At 38.6% G+C, this 27,658-nt stretch overlaps 2 protein-coding genes, 2 long non-coding RNA genes and 4 other non-coding genes across 8 annotated transcripts in view; 5 read left to right on the top strand and 3 right to left on the bottom strand.

The window, feature by feature from the left end:
- Positions 1–2,089: 2,089 nt before the first annotated feature.
- LOC119497883 lies at positions 2,090–3,831 on the bottom strand. The gene is made up of 2 exons (XR_005209011.1): positions 3,764–3,831; positions 2,090–2,862 (listed from the first exon to the last, which is right to left on the bottom strand). It is a non-coding gene; the product is annotated as an uncharacterized LOC119497883 (long non-coding RNA).
- A 3,860-nt stretch (positions 3,832–7,691) lies between these two features.
- On the bottom strand, positions 7,692–9,425 carry LOC119498910. The gene is made up of 2 exons (XR_005209211.1): positions 9,358–9,425; positions 7,692–8,456 (listed from the first exon to the last, which is right to left on the bottom strand). It is a non-coding gene; the product is annotated as an uncharacterized LOC119498910 (long non-coding RNA).
- An 8,569-nt stretch (positions 9,426–17,994) lies between these two features.
- trnaa-ugc lies at positions 17,995–18,066 on the bottom strand. Its single transcript has one exon. It is a non-coding gene; the product is annotated as a tRNA-Ala (tRNA).
- A 766-nt stretch (positions 18,067–18,832) lies between these two features.
- trnat-ugu lies at positions 18,833–18,906 on the top strand. The gene has a single exon. It is a non-coding gene; the product is annotated as a tRNA-Thr (tRNA).
- A 276-nt stretch (positions 18,907–19,182) lies between these two features.
- On the top strand, positions 19,183–19,256 carry trnat-agu. Its single transcript has one exon. It is a non-coding gene; the product is annotated as a tRNA-Thr (tRNA).
- A 235-nt stretch (positions 19,257–19,491) lies between these two features.
- Positions 19,492–19,564, top strand: trnat-ugu. Its single transcript has one exon. It is a non-coding gene; the product is annotated as a tRNA-Thr (tRNA).
- Positions 19,565–22,266: 2,702 nt separating this feature from the next.
- Positions 22,267–24,621, top strand: LOC119498713. Its single transcript, XM_037787753.1, has 3 exons — positions 22,267–22,488; positions 22,753–24,207; positions 24,301–24,621. Exons 1-3 carry the CDS (start codon positions 22,267–22,269, stop codon positions 24,520–24,522), a joined length of 1,899 nt encoding a protein of 632 aa, XP_037643681.1. The 3' UTR covers positions 24,523–24,621.
- A 332-nt stretch (positions 24,622–24,953) lies between these two features.
- Positions 24,954–27,658, top strand: part of LOC119498712 (cortactin-binding protein 2-like) — a 5,074-nt gene continuing 2,369 nt past the window's right edge. Inside the window, exons 1-5 of the mRNA XM_037787752.1 lie at positions 24,954–25,951; positions 26,152–26,364; positions 26,532–26,797; positions 26,928–27,190; positions 27,606–27,658. The exon at positions 27,606–27,658 is cut by the window's right edge and continues 205 nt beyond it. Coding sequence (XP_037643680.1) covers positions 25,435–25,951; positions 26,152–26,364; positions 26,532–26,797; positions 26,928–27,190; positions 27,606–27,658 — 1,312 coding nt within the window. The 5' untranslated portion in view covers positions 24,954–25,434. The remainder of the gene's footprint in view (positions 25,952–26,151; positions 26,365–26,531; positions 26,798–26,927; positions 27,191–27,605) is intronic.

Here is a 27,658-nt window from a genome sequence, read left to right as displayed (position 1 = left end):
TGAAATACAAAGTCATTATTTTGAAATACAAAGTCATTATTTTGAAATACAAAGTCAATATTTTGAGATACTAAATCATTATTTTGAAATTCAAAGTCATTATTTTGAACTACTAAGTCATTAATTTGAACTACGAAGTCATTAATTTGAACTACTAAGTCATTAATTTGAAATACAAAGTAATTATTTAGAAATACAAAGTCAAATACACTTGACAGCAAATACACTTGACAAACCATTTACAATAACAGAATTCTATAACCCACTCAAACTCATATTCATCGAACCACTTGCAGCAGCCATCCATCAAAAAGTAAACATCACAGGAATCCAAACAAACAATATGCATCACAAGGTCAGCCTTTATGCAGACGACATTCTACTTTACTTACAAAATCCTTCATCTTCATTACCCGAAACCATCCGCCTCATAAATACTTTTTCTAAAATATCTGATTACACTATCAACTGGTCTAAATCCAGCATTCTCCCACTCAGCCCTAATATTTGGGATGTGGCAGTTCCAACACCACTCACCTTTCTGCCAACTGGTAATATCACATACCTATGAATCAACATTTCCCCCAGGCTGTCAGAGTTAGTCCATCTCAACTTCAACCCACTTCTCAAAACAGTAGAGGACAATCTTCAACGTTGGATGGATTTACCAATATCCCTCATAGGCAGAATCGCATCTATCAAAATGATCATATTACCAATGATAAATTACCTATTCTCAATGATCCCAATCAAGCCCCCACCCTCTTGGTTCAAATCTTTAGACTCCATCATCTCAAAATTCTACTGGAAAAACAAGACACCTAGAATCAAACTACCCACTTAACAAAAACTCAAAGCTCAAGGAGGTCTGGAAGCACCTATAGCATCACGGTGGATGATATGGTTCAATCTTCTCTGTGGGAGGAGAGAGGGAAGGGGGGTTCTGCTCCTGTGTATCTGCTGCAGAGCAGAAGGTCGGCGGTTCGACCCCTGCCTGCGGCAAGGATGGAGAAGAGCTTCAGTGTGAGGTCAAGTATGGAGAAGAGCTTCAGTGTGATGTCAAGGATGGAGAAGAGCTTCAAGGTAAGTAAAGGTTGTTAAACTACAGTAAACAGTAAAACAGTGAGGGATGATAGTAAATGATATAGAACAATAGTAAAAAGATTATTAGTAAAGAAAGGTTTGTAATGAAATCTGTGCTCCGGTGAACAGTTAAAAGATGGTTCAAGAGTTGTATGATGATGCACATCTGCAACGCACCAGAGTTTGATTAAAACTAAATGTTGGCATGTGCCAGCGCCCTTAGGGCCTTGCGGTATGTATAGTATAGTATAGTATAGTATAGTATATGTATAGTATATGTATAGTATAGTAAAGTATATTATGTGTATACTATATGTATATGTATAGTATATGTATAGTAAAGTATATGTATAGTATATGTATAGTATAGTATATTATATGTATAGTATAGTATATGTATAGTATAGTATAGTATATTTATAGTATATGTAAAGTATAGTATATGTATGGTATAGTATATGTATAGTTTAGTATAGTATAGTATAGTATATGTATAGTATAGTATAGTATATGTATAGTAGTATCCTGGTTATGATCAAGATTTTTGAATATCGGGTTTATTTCTTGAAGCTCTGCTCGGTTGTAGAAACCCAGATAAGCCCTTATCCCACTTTTAAGAAGCTGGAATACTCTGATAGATACTCTGGCATGGAAACAGCTTTTTCACCTTATTTGCACAGCAAAAGACCTTGTTTGTCTCCTCAGACTGAAACCTGCAGACTAACTGTGTACTACAACACAACAAGGCCACATCAGTCCTGAACCACATCAGTGCTGAACCACATCAGTCCGGTTCCGATGACGTTTCCCTGACCCCTGACCCAGCTGTTGAACCAGAATCAGGGTCTGGGTGAACAAATATCTCTCTCCCCCCCCCCCCCCCCCTTGAAATGAAAGTAAGCCTTCTGCATTAAACAGACTCTCACATGATGATCTTTTTAAATGTGAGGTTATAATAACATCATTCTGTCAGCCTGAAACAAGAACACAGTCTGAGACAACGATCCACAGTTCAGCACAGAAGGCCTGTTTTTATTGAACACCTCAAATCATTCAAAGGTTACATTCAATATAATAATAGTACTATATATATATATATATAATTTGTACAGAGATAGAGCCAGATGCTGCTGGTCCAGACAGTGATGACTGATTACACCATGCTGTTTTATTATTGACACAATGAGAGTGAAACATCATCTCCCTCCTATCAGCTGAGGATGAACACATGAAGTATCTAAAGTCTTTGTCCTCAGCTGCAGTGAACAAGGAGCATTATTTAGATGTAAAGCTTCATCTACACACATCTACACACATCTACACACGTCTACACAGGTCTACACAGCTGTGTGTGTTTCCTCCTCTACAGATGTTTACTCTGTAAACAACAACAACAGTAGAAAACAACAGAACTACAGACGGTGTGTTCTATAGTCGGCTGAAACATCACCTGAGAGGTCAAATAAAGTAGCTGTCTGTCTCTCTGTCTCTCTGTCTCTCTGTCTGTCTGTCTGTGTTTCTGCAGAGAAGGACATTACTAATAAAGAGACATCAGAGAGACTGAAACACACAACAACAACAGGAGGTAACTCTGTTTGGATCCTGCCTCCTCTTCTCAGCCAGTCAGTCCTCCACAGAGCATCCTGAAGTGATGTCCTCTGTACCGGCTGTGTCCACAGACCAGACAGATGTAACGCTCCGTCTTCAGTCCAGCAGGGACTGGATCAGCTTGGGGACGCGCTGATAACCTGGCTGGACATCAGGACCCTGCACCTCCTCCTCCTTCTGAGAAGAAACACAAGAAAGGAAGAGAAGAAGTTGTGTTGTGATTAAACGGAGCGCTGTGAAACATGTAACCTCTAACCCTACCACATCACAATAAAAGGATTCTAATATCTTCACTGTCATTATTATTGTCACCAGTAGCTCCGTCTCCTCCTCTCACATCTGTATGACATCAATACCAAACTAAAGCATCACAACATGTTCATCATCACATGTTCTGACATCTTTATATACATGAAATATAGGATACAGTAGGTGCATGAACAGATGTGGGTTAGCTGTCTGTTAACAACTGTATTAACACAGCTGTTAATACAGTTAGCTGTATTAATACAGCTAACTGTATAAATACAGATGTTAATACAGCTGTATTAATACAGATGTTAATACAGTTGTATTAACATCTGTATTAACAGCTCTACTGGACTGTAGAACTCCAGACACATGAATGAAAGTAGCCTCGTGTTTCTTGGCTCTACATGATAATCATGAGAGATCAGTTTAATGGAAGCAGATGGATCAGATAATAAGATAATATCAGGTGATATTAAACAGGTGAGTTAGAGCTACAGCAGAGTGTTAGTGATGTTAGCAGCCAGCAGCTGAATAAAACAGTTTAAACAGCATGAACGTTAGCTGGTTAACACGAAGCAGTGATTCATAGTGTAACGTTATAAGTTCATAGAGTAACATTAAAGTTTTAAGTTATTAAAACTATAAACTATAATCTCTATAGCATCACGGTGGTTGTTGACATCACTCAGGTATCAGTCAACGGGCCGTAAAAAGCCGTAAAAACACCTCAGCTAGCTCCGCGTGGTAACGTCAGACATGAATGTGTGTTTTTATAGAGTTATACGCTCATAATTAATGAATAATAACATATTTAACTCACGTAGTAGCGCCGCTGTCAGGCTGACGGCGAGAATCCAACATGGAGGATGTTCGCTTTGGCTTTGACCCGCCCTACGAGGCTCCCGATTGGTTCTCACCAATTGTGTCATCGACCTGATTGGACGGCAAAAAGCTTGGATCGTCTGATTGGCTCTCGCCAATTGTGTCACCGATCCGATTGGCTCTCGCCAACTGTGCCAGGGCTCGTTCCAAATGTGTCAAATTCACAGAGAAGAATGAGTTCAGCGAGACTGCAAGGATGACACGCAAATTCGTGAAGCGTTCCTTCTATTATGACTTTTCTGATCATTATGGGATGTTTTCTGATGTTTTAATGATTTTTTGGAAATTTTTAGAATTGTTTCTGATTATTTTCTGATTTTTCTATTTATTTTCTATGACTTTTCTGATTATTTTCTGATGTTTTATGATTTTGTCTGATTTTTTTCTGTGTATTTTATGACTGTCTGTGATGTTTATTGATGATTTTATGATTTTTTTATGATTTATTGTGGTACTTGTTGAGATACTAAGTCATTATTTTGAGATACTAAGTCATTTGAAAATACTAAGTCATTATTTTGAAATACTAAGTCATTATTTTGAGGTATTAAGTCATTATTTTGAAATACTAAGTCATTATTTTGAAATACCAAGACAATGTTTTGAAATAATAAGTCATTATTTTGAAATACTAAGTCATTATTTTGAAATACTAAGTCATTATTTTGAGGTATTAAGTCATTATTTTGAAATACCAAGACAATGTTTTGAAATACAAAGTCATTATTTTGAAATACTAAGTCAATATTTTGAGATACAAAGTCATTATTTTGAAATATAAAGTCATTATTTTGAAATACAAAGTCATTATTTTGAAATACAAAGTCATTATTTTGAAATTCAAAGTCATTATTTTGAACTACTAAGTCAATATTTTGAGGTATTAAGTCATTATTTTGAAATACTAAGTCATTATTTTGAAATACCAAGACAATGTTTTGAAATAATAAGTCATTATTTTGAACTAAGTCATTATTTTGAAATACAAAGTCATTATTTTGAAATACAAAGTCATTATTTTGAAATACTAAGTCATTATTTTGAACTACTAAGTCATTATTTTGAAATACTAAGTCATTATTTTGAGGTATTAAGTCATTATTTTGAAATACCAAGACAATGTTTTGAAATACAAAGTCATTATTTTGAACTAGTAAGTCATTATTTTGAAATACAAAGTCATTATTTTGAAATACAAAGTCATTATTTTGAACTACTAAGTCATTATTTTGAACTACTAAGTCATTATTTTGAAATACTAAGTCATTATTTTGAGGTATTAAGTCATTATTTTGAAATACCAAGACAATGTTTTGAAATACAAAGTCATTATTTTGAAATACAAAGTCATTATTTTGAAATACTAAGTCAATATTTTGAGATACAAAGTCATTATTTTGAAATATAAAGTCATTATTTTGAAATACAAAGTCATTATTTTGAAATACAAAGTCATTATTTTGAAATTCAAAGTCATTATTTTGAACTACTAAGTCAATATTTTGAGATACAAAGTCATTATTTTGAAATACAAAGTCATTATTTTGAAATACAAAGTCATTATTTTGAAATACTAAGTCATTATTTTGAGATACTAAGTCATTATTTGAAAATACTAAGTCATTATTTTGAAATACTAAGTCATTATTTTGAAATACTAAGTCATTATTTTGAAATACTAAGTCATTATTTTGAGGTATTAAGTCATTATTTTGAAATACCAAGACAATGTTTTGAAATACTAAGTCATTATTTTGAACTACTAAGTCATTATTTTGAAATACAGTCATTATTTTGAAATACAAAGTCATTATTTTGAAATACAAAGTCAATATTTTGAGATACTAAATCATTATTTTGAAATTCAAAGTCATTATTTTGAACTACTAAGTCATTAATTTGAACTACGAAGTCATTAATTTGAACTACTAAGTCATTAATTTGAAATACAAAGTAATTATTTAGAAATACAAAGTCAAATACACTTGACAGCAAATACACTTGACAAACCATTTACAATAACAGAATTCTATAACCCACTCAAACTCATATTCATCGAACCACTTGCAGCAGCCATCCATCAAAAAGTAAACATCACAGGAATGCAAACAAACAATATGCATCACAAGGTCAGCCTTTATGCAGACGACATTCTACTTTACTTACAAAATCCTTCATCTTCATTACCCGAAACCATCCGCCTCATAAATACTTTTTCTAAAATATCTGATTACACTATCAACTGGTCTAAATCCAGCATTCTCCCACTCAGCCCTAATATTTGGGATGTGGCAGTTCCAACACCACTCACCTTTCTGCCAACTGGTAATATCACATACCTATGAATCAACATTTCCCCCAGGCTGTCGGAGTTAGTCCATCTCAACTTCAACCCACTTCTCAAAACAGTAGAGGACAATCTTCAACGTTGGATGGATCTACCAATATCCCTCATAGGCAGAATCGCATCTATCAAAATGATCATATTACCAATGATAAATTACCTATTCTCAATGATCCCAATCAAGCCCCCACCCTCTTGGTTCAAATCTTTAGACTCCATCATCTCAAAATTCTACTGGAAAAACAAGACACCTAGAATCAAACTACCCACTTAACAAAAACTCAAAGCTCAAGGAGGTCTGGAAGCACCTATAGCATCACGGTGGATGATATGGTTCAATCTTCTCTGTGGGAGGAGAGAGGGAAGGGGGGTTCTGCTCCTGTGTATCTGCTGCAGAGCAGAAGGTCGGCGGTTCGACCCCTGCCTGCGGCAAGGATGGAGAAGAGCTTCAGTGTGAGGTCAAGTATGGAGAAGAGCTTCAGTGTGATGTCAAGGATGGAGAAGAGCTTCAAGGTAAGTAAAGGTTGTTAAACTACAGTAAACAGTAAAACAGTGAGGGATGATAGTAAATGATATAGAACAATAGTAAAAAGATTATTAGTAAAGAAAGGTTTGTAATGAAATCTGTGCTCCGGTGAACAGTTAAAAGATGGTTCAAGAGTTGTATGATGATGCACATCTGCAACGCACCAGAGTTTGATTAAAACTAAATGTTGGCATGTGCCAGCGCCCTTAGGGCCTTGCGGTATGTATAGTATAGTATAGTATAGTATAGTATATGTATAGTATAGTATATGTATAGTATAGTAAAGTATATTATGTGTATACTATATGTATATGTATAGTATATGTATAGTAAAGTATATGTATAGTATATGTATAGTATAGTATATTATATGTATAGTATAGTATATGTATAGTATAGTATAGTATATTTATAGTATATGTAAAGTATAGTATATGTATGGTATAGTATATGTATAGTTTAGTATAGTATAGTATAGTATATGTATAGTATAGTATAGTATATGTATAGTAGTATCCTGGTTATGATCAAGATTTTTGAATATCGGGTTTATTTCTTGAAGCTCTGCTCGGTTGTAGAAACCCAGATAAGCCCTTATCCCACTTTTAAGAAGCTGGAATACTCTGATAGATACTCTGGCATGGAAACAGCTTTTTCACCTTATTTGCACAGCAAAAGACCTTGTTTGTCTCCTCAGACTGAAACCTGCAGACTAACTGTGTACTACAACACAACAAGGCCACATCAGTCCTGAACCACATCAGTGCTGAACCACATCAGTCCGGTTCCGATGACGTTTCCCTGACCCCTGACCCAGCTTTTGAACCATAATCAGGGTCTGGGTGAACAAAGATCTCTCTCCCCCCCCCCCCCCCTTGAAATGAAAGTAAGCCTTCTGCATTAAACAGACTCTCACATGATGATCTTTTTAAATGTGAGGTTATAATAACATCATTCTGTCAGCCTGAAACAAGAACACAGTCTGAGACAACGATCCACAGTTCAGCACAGAAGGCCTGTTTTTATTGAACACCTCAAATCATTCAAAGGTTACATTCAATATAATAATAGTACTATATATATATATATATAATTTGTACAGAGATAGAGCCAGATGCTGCTGGTCCAGACAGTGATGACTGATTACACCATGCTGTTTTATTATTGACACAATGAGAGTGAAACATCATCTCCCTCCTATCAGCTGAGGATGAACACATGAAGTATCTAAAGTCTTTGTCCTCAGCTGCAGTGAACAAGGAGCATTATTTAGATGTAAAGCTTCATCTACACACATCTACACACATCTACACACGTCTACACAGGTCTACACAGCTGTGTGTGTTTCCTCCTCTACAGATGTTTACTCTGTAAACAACAACAACAGTAGAAAACAACAGAACTACAGACGGTGTGTTCTATAGTCGGCTGAAACATCACCTGAGAGGTCAAATAAAGTAGCTGTCTGTCTCTCTGTCTCTCTGTCTGTCTGTCTGTGTTTCTGCAGAGAAGGACATTACTAATAAAGAGACATCAGAGAGACTGAAACACACAACAACAACAGGAGGTAACTCTGTTTGGATCCTGCCTCCTCTTCTCAGCCAGTCAGTCCTCCACAGAGCATCCTGAAGTGATGTCCTCTGTACCGGCTGTGTCCACAGACCAGACAGATGTAACGCTCCGTCTTCAGTCCAGCAGGGACTGGATCAGCTTGGGGACGCGCTGATAACCTGGCTGGACATCAGGACCCTGCACCTCCTCCTCCTTCTGAGAAGAAACACAAGAAAGGAAGAGAAGAAGTTGTGTTGTGATTAAACGGAGCGCTGTGAAACATGTAACCTCTAACCCTACCACATCACAATAAAAGGATTCTAATATCTTCACTGTCATTATTATTGTCACCAGTAGCTCCGTCTCCTCCTCTCACATCTGTATGACATCAATACCAAACTAAAGCATCACAACATGTTCATCATCACATGTTCTGACATCTTTATATACATGAAATATAGGATACAGTAGGTGCATGAACAGATGTGGGTTAGCTGTCTGTTAACAACTGTATTAACACAGCTGTTAATACAGTTAGCTGTATTAATACAGCTAACTGTATAAATACAGATGTTAATACAGCTGTATTAATACAGATGTTAATACAGTTGTATTAACATCTGTATTAACAGCTCTACTGGACTGTAGAACTCCAGACACATGAATGAAAGTAGCCTCGTGTTTCTTGGCTCTACATGATAATCATGAGAGATCAGTTTAATGGAAGCAGATGGATCAGATAATAAGATAATATCAGGTGATATTAAACAGGTGAGTTAGAGCTACAGCAGAGTGTTAGTGATGTTAGCAGCCAGCAGCTGAATAAAACAGTTTAAACAGCATGAACGTTAGCTGGTTAACACGAAGCAGTGATTCATAGTGTAACGTTATAAGTTCATAGAGTAACATTAAAGTTTTAAGTTATTAAAACTATAAACTATAATCTCTATAGCATCACGGTGGTTGTTGACATCACTCAGGTATCAGTCAACGGGCCGTAAAAAGCCGTAAAAACACCTCAGCTAGCTCCGCGTGGTAACGTCAGACATGAATGTGTGTTTTTATAGAGTTATACGCTCATAATTAATGAATAATAACATATTTAACTCACGTAGTAGCGCCGCTGTCAGGCTGACGGCGAGAATCCAACATGGAGGATGTTCGCTTTGGCTTTGACCCGCCCTACGAGGCTCCCGATTGGTTCTCACCAATTGTGTCATCGACCTGATTGGACGGCAAAAAGCTTGGATCGTCTGATTGGCTCTCGCCAATTGTGTCACCGATCCGATTGGCTCTCGCCAACTGTGCCAGGGCTCGTTCCAAATGTGTCAAATTCACAGAGAAGAATGAGTTCAGCGAGACTGCAAGGATGACACGCAAATTCGTGAAGCGTTCCTTCTATTATGACTTTTCTGATCATTATGGGATGTTTTCTGATGTTTTAATGATTTTTTGGAAATTTTTAGAATTGTTTCTGATTATTTTCTGATTTTTCTATTTATTTTCTATGACTTTTCTGATTATTTTCTGATGTTTTATGATTTTGTCTGATTTTTTTCTGTGTATTTTATGACTGTCTGTGATGTTTATTGATGATTTTATGATTTTTTTATGATTTATTGTGGTACTTGTTGAGATACTAAGTCATTATTTGAGATACTAAGTCATTTGAAAATACTAAGTCATTATTTTGAAATACTAAGTCATTATTTTGAGGTATTAAGTCATTATTTTGAAATACTAAGTCATTATTTTGAAATACCAAGACAATGTTTTGAAATAATAAGTCATTATTTTGAAATACTAAGTCATTATTTTGAAATATTAAGTCATTATTTTGAGGTATTAAGTCATTATTTTGAAATACCAAGACAATGTTTTGAAATACAAAGTCATTATTTTGAAATACTAAGTCAATATTTTGAGATACAAAGTCATTATTTTGAAATATAAAGTCATTATTTTGAAATACAAAGTCATTATTTTGAAATACAAAGTCATTATTTTGAAATTCAAAGTCATTATTTTGAACTACTAAGTCAATATTTTGAGGTATTAAGTCATTATTTTGAAATACTAAGTCATTATTTTGAAATACCAAGACAATGTTTTGAAATAATAAGTCATTATTTTGAACTAAGTCATTATTTTGAAATACAAAGTCATTATTTTGAAATACAAAGTCATTATTTTGAAATACTAAGTCATTATTTTGAGGTATTAAGTCATTATTTTGAAATACCAAGACAATGTTTTGAAATACAAAGTCATTATTTTGAACTAGTAAGTCATTATTTTGAAATACAAAGTCATTATTTTGAAATACAAAGTCATTATTTTGAACTACTAAGTCATTATTTTGAACTACTAAGTCATTATTTTGAAATACTAAGTCATTATTTTGAGGTATTAAGTCATTATTTTGAAATACCAAGACAATGTTTTGAAATACAAAGTCATTATTTTGAAATACAAAGTCATTATTTTGAAATACTAAGTCAATATTTTGAGATACAAAGTCATTATTTTGAAATATAAAGTCATTATTTTGAAATACAAAGTCATTATTTTGAAATACAAAGTCATTATTTTGAAATTCAAAGTCATTATTTTGAACTACTAAGTCAATATTTTGAGATACAAAGTCATTATTTTGAAATACAAAGTCATTATTTTGAAATACAAAGTCATTATTTTGAAATACTAAGTCATTATTTTGAGATACTAAGTCATTATTTGAAAATACTAAGTCATTATTTTGAGATACAAAGTCATTATTTTGAAATACTAAGTCATTATTTTGAAATACTAAGTCATTATTTTGAGGTACTAAGTCATTATTTTGAAATACCAAGACAATGTTTTGAAATACTAAGTCATTATTTTGAACTACTAAGTCATTATTTTGAAATACAGTCATTATTTTGAAATACAAAGTCATTATTTTGAAATACAAAGTCAATATTTTGAGATACTAAATCATTATTTTGAAATTCAAAGTCATTATTTTGAACTACTAAGTCATTAATTTGAACTACGAAGTCATTAATTTGAACTACTAAGTCATTAATTTGAAATACAAAGTAATTATTTAGAAATACAAAGTCAAATACACTTGACAGCAAATACACTTGACAAACCATTTACAATAACAGAATTCTATAACCCACTCAAACTCATATTCATCGAACCACTTGCAGCAGCCATCCATCAAAAAGTAAACATCACAGGAATGCAAACAAACAATATGCATCACAAGGTCAGCCTTTATGCAGACGACATTCTACTTTACTTACAAAATCCTTCATCTTCATTACCCGAAACCATCCGCCTCATAAATACTTTTTCTAAAATATCTGATTACACTATCAACTGGTCTAAATCCAGCATTCTCCCACTCAGCCCTAATATTTGGGATGTGGCAGTTCCAACACCACTCACCTTTCTGCCAACTGGTAATATCACATACCTATGAATCAACATTTCCCCCAGGCTGTCGGAGTTAGTCCATCTCAACTTCAACCCACTTCTCAAAACAGTAGAGGACAATCTTCAACGTTGGATGGATCTACCAATATCCCTCATAGGCAGAATCGCATCTATCAAAATGATCATATTACCAATGATAAATTACCTATTCTCAATGATCCCAATCAAGCCCCCACCCTCTTGGTTCAAATCTTTAGACTCCATCATCTCAAAATTCTACTGGAAAAACAAGACACCTAGAATCAAACTACCCACTTAACAAAAACTCAAAGCTCAAGGAGGTCTGGAAGCACCTATAGCATCACGGTGGATGATATGGTTCAATCTTCTCTGTGGGAGGAGAGAGGGAAGGGGGGTTCTGCTCCTGTGTATCTGCTGCAGAGCAGAAGGTCGGCGGTTCGACCCCTGCCTGCGGCAAGGATGGAGAAGAGCTTCAGTGTGAGGTCAAGTATGGAGAAGAGCTTCAGTGTGATGTCAAGGATGGAGAAGAGCTTCAAGGTAAGTAAAGGTTGTTAAACTACAGTAAACAGTAAAACAGTGAGGGATGATAGTAAATGATATAGAACAATAGTAAAAAGATTATTAGTAAAGAAAGGTTTGTAATGAAATCTGTGCTCCGGTGAACAGTTAAAAGATGGTTCAAGAGTTGTATGATGATGCACATCTGCAACGCACCAGAGTTTGATTAAAACTAAATGTTGGCATGTGCCAGCGCCCTTAGGGCCTTGCGGTATGTATAGTATAGTATAGTATAGTATAGTATATGTATAGTATAGTATATGTATAGTATAGTAAAGTATATTATGTGTATACTATATGTATATGTATAGTATATGTATAGTAAAGTATATGTATAGTATATGTATAGTATAGTATATTATATGTATAGTATAGTATATGTATAGTATAGTATAGTATATTTATAGTATATGTAAAGTATAGTATATGTATGGTATAGTATATGTATAGTTTAGTATAGTATAGTATAGTATATGTATAGTATAGTATAGTATATGTATAGTAGTATCCTGGTTATGATCAAGATTTTTGAATATCGGGTTTATTTCTTGAAGCTCTGCTCGGTTGTAGAAACCCAGATAAGCCCTTATCCCACTTTTAAGAAGCTGGAATACTCTGATAGATACTCTGGCATGGAAACAGCTTTTTCACCTTATTTGCACAGCAAAAGACCTTGTTTGTCTCCTCAGACTGAAACCTGCAGACTAACTGTGTACTACAACACAACAAGGCCACATCAGTCCTGAACCACATCAGTGCTGAACCACATCAGTCCGGTTCCGATGACGTTTCCCTGACCCCTGACCCAGCTGTTGAACCAGAATCAGGGTCTGGGTGAACAAAGATCTCTCTCCCCCCCCCCCCCCCCCCCCCCCCTTGAAATGAAAGTAAGCCTTCTGCATTAAACAGACTCTCACATGATGATCTTTTTAAATGTGAGGTTATAATAACATCATTCTGTCAGCCTGAAACAAGAACACAGTCTGAGACAACGATCCACAGTTCAGCACAGAAGGCCTGTTTTTATTGAACACCTCAAATCATTCAAAGGTTACATTCAATATAATAATAGTACTATATATATATATATATAATTTGTACAGAGATAGAGCCAGATGCTGCTGGTCCAGACAGTGATGACTGATTACACCATGCTGTTTTATTATTGACACAATGAGAGTGAAACATCATCTCCCTCCTATCAGCTGAGGATGAACACATGAAGTATCTAAAGTCTTTGTCCTCAGCTGCAGTGAACAAGGAGCATTATTTAGATGTAAAGCTTCATCTACACACATCTACACACATCTACACACGTCTACACAGGTCTACACAGCTGTGTGTGTTTCCTCCTCTACAGATGTTTACTCTGTAAACAACAACAACAGTAGAAAACAACAGAACTACAGACGGTGTGTTCTATAGTCGGCTGAAACATCACCTGAGAGGTCAAATAAAGTAGCTGTCTGTCTCTCTGTCTCTCTGTCTGTCTGTCTGTGTTTCTGCAGAGAAGGACATTACTAATAAAGAGACATCAGAGAGACTGAAACACACAACAACAACAGGAGGTAACCAATCCGACAACTCCTGGACAGATATAGAACAAACACTATGTAAAGACATCCATATTTCAGACCTACCATTCATCAGTCGCTCCATCACACACCATCCGTGTTTCAAAAACCCCACCATAGCTACAACTCTGACAGCTTGGTGGAAATTTCACCAAATAACTAACACCACAATCTCACCTAACAAGCACACTCCGATCTGGAACAATCCTGACTTTTTAATGAACAGAAAGCCACTAAATTTCTCATCATGGATCAGTAAAGATATCACACACCTCGAACACATCTTCCACAATAATACTCTGGTCTCATTTAATTTTTTGGTCCAGAAGTACGGCATTGGGGAGAATCACTTTCTAGAATTCCTACAGATTAAATCATCTATTCAAGCCAAAATCAACATTAAAGCATTTAACTCAGATCTTCCCCCACCAGCATCAGAGTTGTTTAACATCACTTCCAGATAAAAGCTACTATCTAAAATATACAAGATCATTTCCACATCCAATCTAATAATATCCATCCGTCAATAAAATGGGAACAAGACTTACAAATTATCCCCAGTGCCGACTTTTTAATATTGGATCACTTTTTTGTTCATCTAGACATTTATTGTAATTGCTATTTTTAAAGTTATTTTTTTTTTTTTTTGGGGGCATTTTCCATTTTTATTGAGAGGACAGTGGATAGAGTCTTGAAAGGGGGGAGAGAGAGAGTGGATGCGGAAAGGGCCACAGGCCGGACTCCAACCCGGGCCGCCGCGGTCAGGACCAAGCCTCGATACATGGACGCCCGCTCCACCAACCGAGCCAACCCAGGCGCCTTAATTGCTATTTTTGATAGTATGATTATTGATTATATGAGGATTGTGGGGACGATGGTGGTAATGGTACTAATAATCAATCGGTGCTTATCAATACCATAACTAATTAATTATTATTATTGTTGCCATTGTTGCTATTATTATCACTCAAGCCTTCTCTTACACTCACCTCACACACGCCCACACACACACGCAGACATAATCAATCCACTCGACACACAACACACAACTCAAACACAACCCCCAACCCAATCTCTTGTGCTCCTGTGCGTGGTGGCGTATAGCAGTGCTGGCCTTGTGTCTGATCACTCGTGAAAGTTTACTTGGTGTGCGGTTGATGCTGCATAATAGACATGAGCTGGAGTTCTCCAGGCCAACAACCCACAATGACAGCACCATTTTAAAAAAAAAAAAAAAAAAAAGGGGGGAGAGGAAGATAGCTGACTAAGATGAGCAAACCCCCACCTGAGGGTCTGTGGGTTGCCCACCTGCATCTCAGCTTGTAATTACACCCTAAAGGAATGACTGGAAAACATAACGCAAAACACAAATACAGAAACCATGATCATTTGTTTGGTGCTGCACCTTAGGGTGGGTTGACTCCGGCTCCTCTGTTGATACTTGCACTTCTGTACGGCTCCCTTGTAGGTCTCACATGATGATCTTTTTAAATGAGATGTTATAATGACATCATTCTGTCAGCCTGAAACAAGAACACAGTCTGAGACAACGATCCACAGTTCAGCACAGAAGGCCTGTTTTTATTGAATACCTCAAATCATTCAAAGGTTACATTCAATATAGTAATAATAATACTGTGTATATATATATATATATGTATATATATATATATATATAAAAATGGTACAGAGATAGAGCCAGATGCTGCTGGTCCAGACAGTGATGACTGATTACAACATGCTGTTTGATTATTGACACCATGAGAGTGAAACATCATCTCCCTCCTATCAGCTGAGGATGAACACATGAAGTATCTAAAGTCTTTGTCCTCAGCTGCAGTGAACAAGGAGCATTATTTAGATGTAAAGCTTCATCTACACATATCTACACACATCTACACACATCTACACAGCTGTGTGTGTTTCCTCCTCTACAGATGTTCACTCTGTAAACAACAACAGTAGAAAACAATACAACTACATATGGTTTGTTCTATAGTCGGCTGATACACCACCTAGAAGGTCAAATAAAGTAGCTGTCTTTCTCTCTGTCTGTCTGTCTGTCTGTGTTTCTGCAGAGAAGGACATTAATAATAAAGAGACATCAGAGAGACTGAAACACACAACAACAGGAGGAGGTAACTCTGTTTGGATCCTGCCTCCTCTTCTCAGCCAGTCAGTCCTCCACAGAGCGTCCTGAAGTGATGTCCTCTGTCCCGGCTGTGTCCACAGACCAGACAGATGTAACGCTCCGTCTTCAGTCCAGCAGGGACTGGATCAGCTTTGGGACGCACTGATAACCTGGCTGGACATCAGGACCCCGCACCTCCTCCTCCTGAAAAGAAACACAAGAAAGGAAGAGAAGAAGTTGTGAAACATGTAACCTTAAGCGCTGTGAAACATGTAACCTTAACCTTACCACATCACAATAAAAGGATTCTAATATCTACACTGTCATTATTATTGTCACCAGTAGCCCCTGTCACACAGCAGAATCAGAGAACAGAGGATTTAAGAAATGCTCCTCTTCCTCCTAGTTCTGCTGATATCTGTGTCCTCAGTAGGTGAAGTCCTGAACCAGAGGACACATACAGCTACATTACAGTGGTTTCCTCCTCTCACATCTGTATGTCATCAATACCAAACTAAAGCATCACAACATGTTCATCATCACATGTTCTGACATCTTTATATACATGAAATATAGAATACAGTAGGTGCATGAACAGATGTGGGTTAGCTGTCTGTTAACAGCTGTATTAACACAGCTGTTAATACAGTTAGCTGTGTATTAATACAGCTGTAATAATACAGCTGTATTAACATCTGTATTAACAGCTCTACTGGACTGTAGAACTCCAGACACATGAATGAAAGTAGCCTCGTGTTTCTTGGCTCTACATGATAATCATGAGAGATCAGTTTCATGGAAGCAGATGGATCAGATAATAAGATAATATCAGGTGATATTAAACAGGTGAGTTAGAGCTACAGCAGAGTGTTAGTGATGTTAGCAGCCAGCAGCTGAATAAAACAGTTTAAACAGCATGAACGTTAGCTGGTTAACACGAAGCAGTGATTCATAGTGTAACGTTATAAGTTCATAGAGTAACATTAAAGTTTTAAGTTATTAAAACTATAAACTATAATCTCTATAGCATCACGGTGGTTGTTGACATCACTCAGGTATCAGTCAACGGGCCGTAAAAAGCCGTAAAAACACCTCAGCTAGCTCCGCGTGGTAACGTCAGACATGAATGTGTGTTTTTATAGAGTTATACGCTCATAATTAATGAATAATAAGACATATTTAACTCACATAGCGCTGCTGTCAGGCTGAGAGCGAGGATCCAAGATGGAGGATGTTCGCATTTGTCTTTGACCCGCCCTACGAGGCTCCCGATTGGCTCTGACCAATTGTGTCATCGAGCTGATTGGATGGCAAAAAGCTTGGATCGTCTGATTGGCTCTCGCCAACTGTGTCAGGGCTCGTTCCAAGTGTGTCAAATTGGGCGGAGGGAAAGGGAGTTCTGCTCCTGTGTATCTGCTGCGGAGCAGAAGGTCAGTGGTTCGACACAAAGGTAAGTAAGTAAATGAAGTAAGTAAAATATGTAGTAGAAATGAAGTAGTATAATAGTAAGTAGTGGTATAATAGTACACAGTAAGATGGTTCAAAGCTGTATGATGATGTCAGAAGTTATGTAATGAATTATAAATAATCAGAAATAATAAAGCTTCCAAACAAATTGCAGACTTTTTCATTTTATTTAAAAAACAAAAACTGTCAAACAGCAGCGAAAACAGAGTTCTAGACTAACTGGTGAACATAAAGTACAGTGAAAACATACAAAACATACATCATAAATGAAAACAAGGAGGAAGAGAAGGAGGTTAAATAACGCTCCAAAGTTGGGCTAACTTTTAGCGGGGAAAGAATTAACTGTCATGTCCATTTTCAAAGGGGTCCATTGACCTCTGACCTCCAGATCAGTGAATGTAAATGGGTTCTATGGGTACCCACGAGTCTCCACTCACAGTAGGAACTTACTGTGTGTTAAGACGACAACAATATCAGATGACTTTGAATGTCTTGTGGTGTGAACATAGCTATCCACCTACTAACTTTCCCAACAGAGTCACCCTTCTACTGTGACCATAATCCCTATTGGAGATGCCGGGGATTGAACCCAGGGCCTCATACATGCAAAGCTTGCCCTCTACCACTGAGCTACATCCCCTGTACTTTTGGGGAATTTTTGACAGTTTTTTGTGTTGTGTGTGTTTTTGTGTTTAACTTCTTCATATTTGTCTAATATAGTTTAGTCTTCCTTTGTAAAATGTGCCGCTCTGCCTGTCTGTTTGCAAGTCAGTAGACTTGTCAATGTCTGTGATTGGTCATATGCTGCAAATACCGCCCCGTTCATGTGAAAACGCTCATATCCAGACTGAGAAAGCCTGGGTTGATTTACCGAGTTGAAAACCACCGTTGTAGGACCGCTTAGCGGGATCTCATTTGTTAGGGTTAGTGAAGCCAGATAACGAGAAGATACCGTATGTTGAATTTGCTTCGTAGTACAGACCTCTGGTCAAAAGTTGAATGTTGTGATGAAGAAACAGAAAGCTCCTGTGTTGAACTCTTTGCAACTATTTTTTACATTTTGGATATGTATGCAACTTTGATTTGAGAGAAGAAGACAACAAAAAACAGAGACGCTGTGGCTTAGTGGTTAAAGTGCCTGTCTTGTAAACAGTAGATCTTGGGAAAATAGATTCAGAACATGATGTGATATAGTCCTGGAAAAACGTTGTCTCATTTGTGTGGAAATGAAAGGAAACAATGGACGAAAGAACGGAATGAACACCAACAAGAGGAGGTGGTGTAGTACTATAGTCTGGTGACCTATCCAGGGTGTACCCCGCCTTCACATAATGTCAGCTGGGATCTGCACCAGCCATGTTTACTAGCCCGTTGTCTTCTTGCAACGTGGAGCTGCAGCAGTAGGAGGTGCTGTGGCTTAGTTGGTTAAAGTGCCTGTCTTGTAAACAGGAGATCCTGGGTTCAAATCCCAGCAGTGCCTTTTGGTTGCAGAGATTGTCTCTCTCTTTGGACTACCCAATACAAGTTTGTTTGACCCCCGACCACAGTCAGCATCGCATGCACCTGAAACCACAACCAACAGTGATGTCACAGGGTCTCGGAGTACACCTGTACATCACTGCAGCATGGTGAGAAGTTAAAGGTGCCCTGTTTAGTTTTCTTGTAAACAAACAAAGTTCATGTTTACCTCATAGAAATAGAATAGAAGTAGAATGCCCATCAAACTGTTTTCCATGGTCATTCGACTACTGTAGAAGGTGCTGTGGCTTAGTTAGTTAAAGTGCCTGTCTAGTAAACAGGAGGTCCTGGGTTCAAATCCCAGCAGTAACTGGATGTTGCAGAAATGAGCTCTTAAATGAAGTCTGTCATGTTTATCTCTGCCACCTCAACATCAAGGGTTTAGTTTAGGCTGGAAAACTCAGTAGTTAAGTTTAGAGAAAGACTGGTTCTGGTTAAAAGTTGACTGTTGTGATGAGGAAACAGACAACTCCTGTGTTGAACTCTTTTTTACATTTTGGATATGAATGCAGCTTTGACATGAGAGAAGAAGACAGCAAGAAACAGTGGCGCTGTGGCTCAGTGGTTAAAACGCCTGTCTTGTAAACAGGAGATCTTGGATTCAAACCCCAACAGTGCCTCACACAGGACAGCAATCTGTGGACTTTAAAAGGAGAAGAGTTATTCAGGACATGTTGTGACTTTTTTCTGGAAAAACATTGTCTCGTTTGGAAACAATGGAAGAGAGAACGGAATGAACACCAACAAGAGGAGGTGCGTTAGTACTATAGTCTGGAAGTTATGGTTTGAGAGGGAAGGGGGATTCTGCTCCTGTGTATTTGCTGCGGAGCTGAAGGTCATGGGTTCCATTCCCACCTGAGGCAAGGATGGAGAAATGTGTCAAGGTAATGGATAAATGGTAAAGGTAGGCGGGGTACACCCTGGACAGATCGGCAGACTATCACAGGGTGGACACTAGAGACAGACAACCAATCACACTCACATTCACACCTACGGGCTCATTCCATATCTCTGTATATTCCCTGTATACACTGGAACAGCGCCACCTGTCCATTGACGTGCCAAAAACAGGGATGAAGCAGTCCTCGTTAGTATAGTGGACAGTAGCTCCGCTTGTCACGCGGAAGACCGGGGTTCGATTCCCCGACGGGGAGGTTAGCGTCTTCTACCAGCTGCTTATTATTCACCAAGAAAGACAAAAGTTGTAAAGCAACAGCAGTTGTTAATTCACAGCAGAATGGAGAATTCACAATTAGTCCATGAAATGTGATATTCATACCATATGTTGATTTCCGCGAGGCTACGGAGAAGGACTTTCCTTTGGCATCGTGGAAGTTCTGGCAAACTGTTAGACGACTCAGGAAGGGAGAGCAGGGTTTGGCTCAGGCTGCGTTCAGCAGGGGAGGAGAACTGCTGACCCTGACTGAGGATATTGTCATGCGGCGGAAAGGGGAGCGGAACATCAGGTAGAAATTTGTGCAGTGCGAACTAGCTATAAGGAGAACTGAAAAGATCAAGCACTGATAGCGCAAAGCAAAGAATGCACCAACTATCACAAAGGCAAGAAAAGCAAGTGGACGTTTAACTGAACAAGTTCAAGTTGTTCTTCTCAGCAATTGGGAAAGTTCAGAACATTTTTGCAAATTGGTATTTACTGTTGTTTTACAGGTTGTCGTGGCCGTACCCTTCGGCGATCGGCCTGCTAACTCAAGTCCTAACACAAGTCCTAACACTTCCTAACACTTCCTACCCCTCCTCCAGCAAGTCCTAACCAAGTCCTAACAATTCCTAACAAAGTCCTAACAAGTCCTAACAATTCCTAACAAGTCCTACCCATAGGTCCTAACATTTTCCGACCAAGTCCTAACAGCCAATAGGGAAGATGGGGCAAAAGGAACCAACAGCCAATAGGACAGCAGCGGCATGTCAAGTGACAAGGACAGCAGCGGCGACAACGGATACGCCCCCTTCTTCATCTCTGACAGCGGCGAACGAAGAAGAAGCAGCAGCAGAACGGTAATTAATTTTCCAATTACTCTTTATTTTGTTTTTATAAATACTCTTTATTTGCTAGCCGTGCTTGATTAAAGTTGTCAACATACCTGCTTCCATAGTTGTTTTCTTTATATCTACCTAGTCTTGTCAGACGGCGCTGTCGCCATTCCCCCCGCTGTTATACAGTATGAGCTTTACTAGACAATTATTACATGTCAAGTTATTATTTTCGGATTACTCTTTATTTGCTAGCCGTGCTTGATTAAAGTTGTCGACGAAGCTGCTTCCGTAGTTTTTTTCATGAATTAACTTTATATTACCTTAGCTCATATTAATAGCGGGGAAGATGGCGCCACAAGACTAACTGTAAAGAAAAACAACTCTGGAAGCAGCTACGTCGAATCATGTTATAGTAACTGTTAATAACTCACATAGAAACGATAGTTGCTGTGTACACACAGATTGTTTTCCGGACACAAATTCGGCAACAAGTGTCTGTGTATATGGTTAAGGTTGTGCATGTTAATTGTGAGTTTATAGTGCTATTTTGCAATAATTTTTTTTTACTGTAATGCTAATGGTAACTAATGGTAACTCCGCCAACTGACAAGATTCATGAGAATGGCGTTTGTTGTAGTCGCTGTTCTGTTGTAAAACAGCTACTAGCTAGTCAGTAAGCTGGATCATGTACAGTGAGTTCGCGTCGGGGTGCGGCATCGCCCTGAAGGGGTTTCTTTCACAACAATGACCTGCTAGCTGTACAATATCCCGCTTATTACACGGCTACTGACTGACCAAATCAATATTCTGACACCAAAGCGGCCCGCCAGACTCCGACATCAGAACTGCGCCCATAGCAACGATCTGTTATACAGAAATGACATGACAGTATATACAGTACAGCTAAACCACTGTTCTTTATATACTGTATATTGACATGTATGCATGAATGTACTGTACATATCCACCTGAGCTATGCATATAAAGCAACCTGTTGCATTAATCAGTCAATAATTATTCCCGTTTATTTGAACTCTGTACAATTGTGCACTACTTATCTAACATTACTGCATTATTGTTTACAATGTACAGAAGCAGCCTAACTTATAGACATCGTATGTTGTGTGTTTATATATATATATATATACACAGTATATACATAATAGCTAAATCTTTGTGTTTACTTTTGTAACTCTGTCTATTTCTGTGTAAGTAGTACATTAAGAGCAACAAAAACAGTGTCAAATTCCTTGTATTACATATAACAATAGTACATTTATCCAGATGTTTGATGTTTTGTCTGACATTTACCCTGATATTTGCAGAAATGACAAAGACAGGTAAACCTGACAGTTACTGGGCATCTATCCTGCACCAGTATGCCCAGGGGAAATACAAATTTACTACTGGCAAGAAACCGGGGGCCAGGAAATGGAAGGCTGTAATGAAGCGCATCGACACCTGTCCACTGACTCCCGTCTTCAACCAAAGACCTCGGGAATACACCATCTTTGGGAAAAAAATCCTTTGCCAATGTGGCTATCATAAGGTAAGTGATAAATATATTTAATTTTTATAATTTAGTTAAATTAAACCTGCTCTGGTGGCGGTTGCCATAAACTATTTTGTATTACATATAGTAAGTACATAGTTTCTCCAATAAGCAATTTTAAATATCTGAACAGAAAAATGCATTATTTCCCCATTAGTTGTGCTTGGATTGCTTCACAATTTTTACCAATGAAGTTAAAAAGTTATTGTCAGATGTAGGGAATAATTTTTCTTTCTTTTTTTTTTTAATCTTTTTCCACAGTCAGCTGAGCAGGCAGGTTCCTCAGGGAGCCAGCAAACAGAGGGAGAGAGCGGCTCAATTGCAGGGAGGCCACAGACAGCCCCCGCAACGCAGAGCAGTTCAGCTGCCTCCGCAACGCAGAGCAGTTCAGCTGCCTCCGCAACGCAGAGCAGTTCAGCTGCCTCCGCAACGCAGAGCAGTTCAGATGCCCCCACAATGCAGAGCAGTTGGAGCAGGTCAGCTGCCCGCGCAACGCAGAGCAGTTCAGCTGCCTTCGCAACGCAGAGCAGTTGGAGCAGGTCAGCTACTTCCGCAACGCAGAGCAGGTCAGCTGCTCCCGCAACACAGAGCAGCTTGAGTGCAAGTAGACAGACTGCAGCACAGATTAAGTGTGCTCTTTGTAGCATTGACATTAGTGGTGACAAGTTCTCTGAACACCTATCTGACTTCCACACAGACGAATGTTGTGAGCAGTGTGGAAGAAAGGTAAGTGGTGCAGTTGGGCTGCTCCACCATATTGAGGAACACCATCATAAATTATCAAAACAACCTCAACTACCATGCCCACCACCACCACAACAACCTCCACCACCATCACGACAACAACCGCCATTTCCACCACCACAACAACCTCCTCCTCCTCCTCCTCCCACATCTCCACATGTGATCATCCTGAGGCCACCGGAGGTCAATTGGGTGAGTTTTCTCCCCAAACAGTTCATGCGGGTAATCCAACCAGCCGACCGGGAGTGGATTGCCCAGTGCCTTTATGACCCCGCAGGACAGCTGAAACAACAGTTATCACAAAACTGGTTCCATCCACCCAATCCACCAAAACCAGCAACAACACTACCTGATCCAATGACATACTTCAGGCAGCGGATGTTTCTGTGGGCACCGATGCGGATGTGGGGTATTCCACTTAAGTGCCATCAGTGCAATACTAAGATGCACCACTCCGGCATTTACACAAAGGTACGGGAGGTCATTGACCTTGACTCCAGGTACTACTTGGTCGGCGGAGATTATCCTCGGTGCAGTAAGTGCATGATCCCCGTCTGTCCATGGAGTACTGAGATGTTAAGTCAATTGGATCCTGCCCACAGAAACAGGTTCCCTGCTGTTCTCACCACACAGCTGGCTCTGGACAGGAAGTGTGTCACCATGCTGAAACCGAGAACAGCAGGGAACAGCTCCAGTTATATGCAGCAAGCACTGGAGGAAGTTCACAGCGAGGAGTGGGCAAGACGCACTATTCACTACCTGTCCGACTGTGAGCTACACCAAAGGAGGAGTGCAATAACTCATTGTGACGAAGCAGCAGTCTATCTGCAGCCACCTCCCTTTCGTCCCCTACCTCTCGCACAGTGGTTTGAGACGGTCCATGCTAACGAGATCCTGGGTCATCTGGATGAGATGAAGGGTGTGATCACCTCAACATATGGCAGGGTTTTAAAGCTGGACTCCACAAAAAAGGTACAAGAAATTTTTTTTAAAACCTTTTACAAAATCTTGTTTTCATTGATGGTCCTTGATTATACTTGATTATATTGTTTATTTTTGTTATAGATCACAAAGAAACTGGCTGGTGATATTGCAGACACAGCTACATGGATGACCAACGTCAGCAATGAAATTGGCCAGGTTCTAAACTGCGTGCTGACCACTGGTGAGGGTTCTGGCCTTGATGAATTATGTCAAGGCATCGTCAAGCGCTACAAGGATGCTGGGGAGCCAGAGCCAGAGGTCCTTTATGTTGACAGGGATTGCTGCAGCGAGACAGGTGTGTGACCTTCAGAATGTTTACTTAGTAAAGTATTATTTGTTACAGACACAAAAGTTAACTTTTACAAACATGTTTAACTTAATGTACTTTTTCTTTTTAAAACAATATTTGTATTGAATTTTACATATAAACATACATACATATATACACATACAGACAGACTAACAATATTGATATTTAAATTATACAATGAAATGTTTAGTCAGAATTTCCACAGTAATCAAAGAAAGAGAGACATGACATTTCATGTATTTCACACATCTATCTTAATGTACTTTTAATCATTTTTTTATTTAAAATGTATTTAACCAGGAAAAGCCTCATTGAGATTAAAAATCTCCTTTGCAAGGGTGTCCTGGCCAAGACAGGCAGGAAGACATTAAACAATGTTTCAGACATACAACATATAGCAGTTACAGACAGGCAGTTAATGTATTGCACTCTTTATATATGTACTCTTCCCAATATGTATTGCAACTGCTAGGTTTTATTTTATCTTATCTGATGTCCTAGTGAAACAAAATTCATGTTGTTGCAATGAGGGATTCTATAGGTCTATAGTTTTTTTTTCATACCTTGGAGACTTAGATGACATTCCAACTTCCTGAAAACTATTAATTGCGATTCCCTACCTGTACACCAGATGCCCTCATAATCTTTCACTAGACTCCCTAATTCACCTGCTCACCTGTTCTCATTTCCCTCATCAGTCACTCACTACAAATGCCAGCCCAGAGACTTTGTTCTGCATTTCTGTTGACCAGTATCAACATCTGTTTATAAGCTCTCAGTAATGGTGAAAATTGAATTATAACAATATGATTATGACTTATCATTGAATTGTAACAGGTGCACCCCCAGTTCTTATTTGGTTTCGACCGTGGAAGACCCAGGTGAGACTGGATATCTTTCACTTCATGAGGCGATTCACCTGTGGTCTCACGACAGAGCACCACCCTCTGTATGGCATTTTCTGCTCGAAATTGTCCAATTGCATTTTTGAGTGGGACCAGGATGACATCGGCCGCCTCAAAGAAGCCAAAAGGTCAGAACTGAAAAAAAAGCATACTGGTCATGCTCCCACAGAAGTGCAAGTTCTGGCCAACATCAGCTCCAGTGAACTGGCCAGGCATTGCAGAAGGAGAACTCGTGGGGTTGAGGAAATCCGTGGTCTGATTGACGGATTGCTGAAGTCCATGTGGGAGCTGACAGACTCCTCAGGTTTACGCCTGATTAACCCTGAGAGCATGGCAAATGTGTGGGCAGTGCAACAGAAACATTTGCCATGCATCCAAGATCCACCCGGTGTTGAACTCTACACGAAACGTGGCTCAGGGTTACAAAAGGGAGACAAGGTTCTGGATGTCTTGAGATGTGCCAGAGGGTCCTCTTCTGTGGAGAGCTTTCATCGCCACCAGTGCACCTTTATCCCAGGTAAGGTAGAAATTGTATATCTTTGACATGATTCCTATTCTTTACTTGTCTGCTATTGAATTATACTCATAAAAAGATAATTCTCTTAAATCTCAAGTTTCTCAGAGAAGATTGCACACATAGGGAAATGTGCATCATTGCTTTATAAAATCAACTAATATTTTAATAATCTCAAACATTATTTTGTTTTTTTTTCCAAGGCTGGAGATGTAACGCGATGCACACTCAAATGTACATGCTTGAGGGTGGTTCCAGATGGAACATGAACCGAGCCCATGCAGCTGTGGATGTGAGTGGTGCATCCAATACCAAGATCTACGACGTCCGCCTGATGTCAAACCTAAATGCCCTCAGCAACAGAGTCCTTGGTTGTGCACTCCTGCCAGAATTCACTCCCCCTGGAAGACCCACTGGTAAGATGTTCCAGGAGACACCATTCTCCGTGTGACCACACCTTTAGTGTTACACATTCAACAAATTAACTTTTCTTTGTCTTTTCTCATCCATTCCAGTGCAAACTTGTCTATTTTTTTTAATTCAAAATGTTTTTTTGTTTTTTTATAACTGTTCTTTATGGCAGATGAGCGTGTTGCTGTGGAATATTTGCTGGCTCAGTCTGACAGAGGGGACCTGCTGGGTCCACAACGGCACGGTGAACTTGGCCTCATTTTGCCAGACCTCCAGGTACAAGTTCAGGAGGAGGAGTGTCTTGATATCACAATAAGTGATGCAGCTGAGATTCTCAATGAGAGCCCACCTGAAGCCCCCCGGTGTGAAGATGAGGTGGACAATTCACCTCCTCACCGTCCTCTTCCCCATGACAACTCACCCAACACATCATCCCAGGTAATCTGACCATTATTTCATCTCATTGAAATCCTACAGGAAACCTTTTTGATTTGCAAATGCGTGAATGAGGTGTTTCATTGGTAATAGTCTTGATGACTTATTGTCAATTGTTGTCTTAATTTTCCAGGATAGCCAATGTGATGTGAGAGGTGTTCCTGGTTGGGAGGCGGTTGATAACTTGGCGGAGTACCTGGTCAACCTCAACCGCACAATAACTGCGCTGTCAACTGCAGAGGTAGCTGAGATTGTGCGCCTGTATTCCAGCCTGGATGCCATGGATAAATCGCCCTCCAAATACACTCTCAAATGCAAGAAGAAGACCTTGACAGGGCCGTGGAGAGCTTCCAGAAAACGTAGTGGCTCTGCACCTGGTCAACAAGCAGCTGAAAGGTGAAATGACCTATAGACAATATTACAGTTTTAAACATAAACATTCCAAATGTGTCCCAATTTATTTCCTGTTGCAGTCAAGAGAACTATAAAATGTAGTTTCTTTGGTTGCATTGTAAGTGAATGATATCAGCTGACAGGAAGTAAACATGGACCTAAGCTGTTGCCCAGCAATGCAATTCCAGTGAAACTGTGTGTTGTGGAAAAATGGGTGCACATTATGTAATTCATTTGTATCATAATTATCATTAATTACATGTTACAGTTTAGCAATAAAACACAAGCAGAGTCATTTTCTATATGTCCTCACCACATTTTAGACTCTTTAGTAACAAATTCAGAATAGTAATTATGATTTGGGGTTACACTGTATCTGTTGTATAATATTGATGACATTGTCTTTTTTCCTTCACAGACTATTTATGACCCATGGCCAGGCGGCACAGAGGCCTGATATGAACAGAGTCT

This window comes from Sebastes umbrosus, chromosome 12 (assembly GCF_015220745.1).
Source record: "Sebastes umbrosus isolate fSebUmb1 chromosome 12, fSebUmb1.pri, whole genome shotgun sequence".
In the NCBI taxonomy this organism is placed as follows: Eukaryota; Metazoa; Chordata; class Actinopteri; order Perciformes; family Sebastidae; genus Sebastes; species Sebastes umbrosus.
The sequence above is the reverse complement of the archived record's forward strand: the minus strand, read 5'-3'. Positions and strand labels throughout refer to the sequence as shown.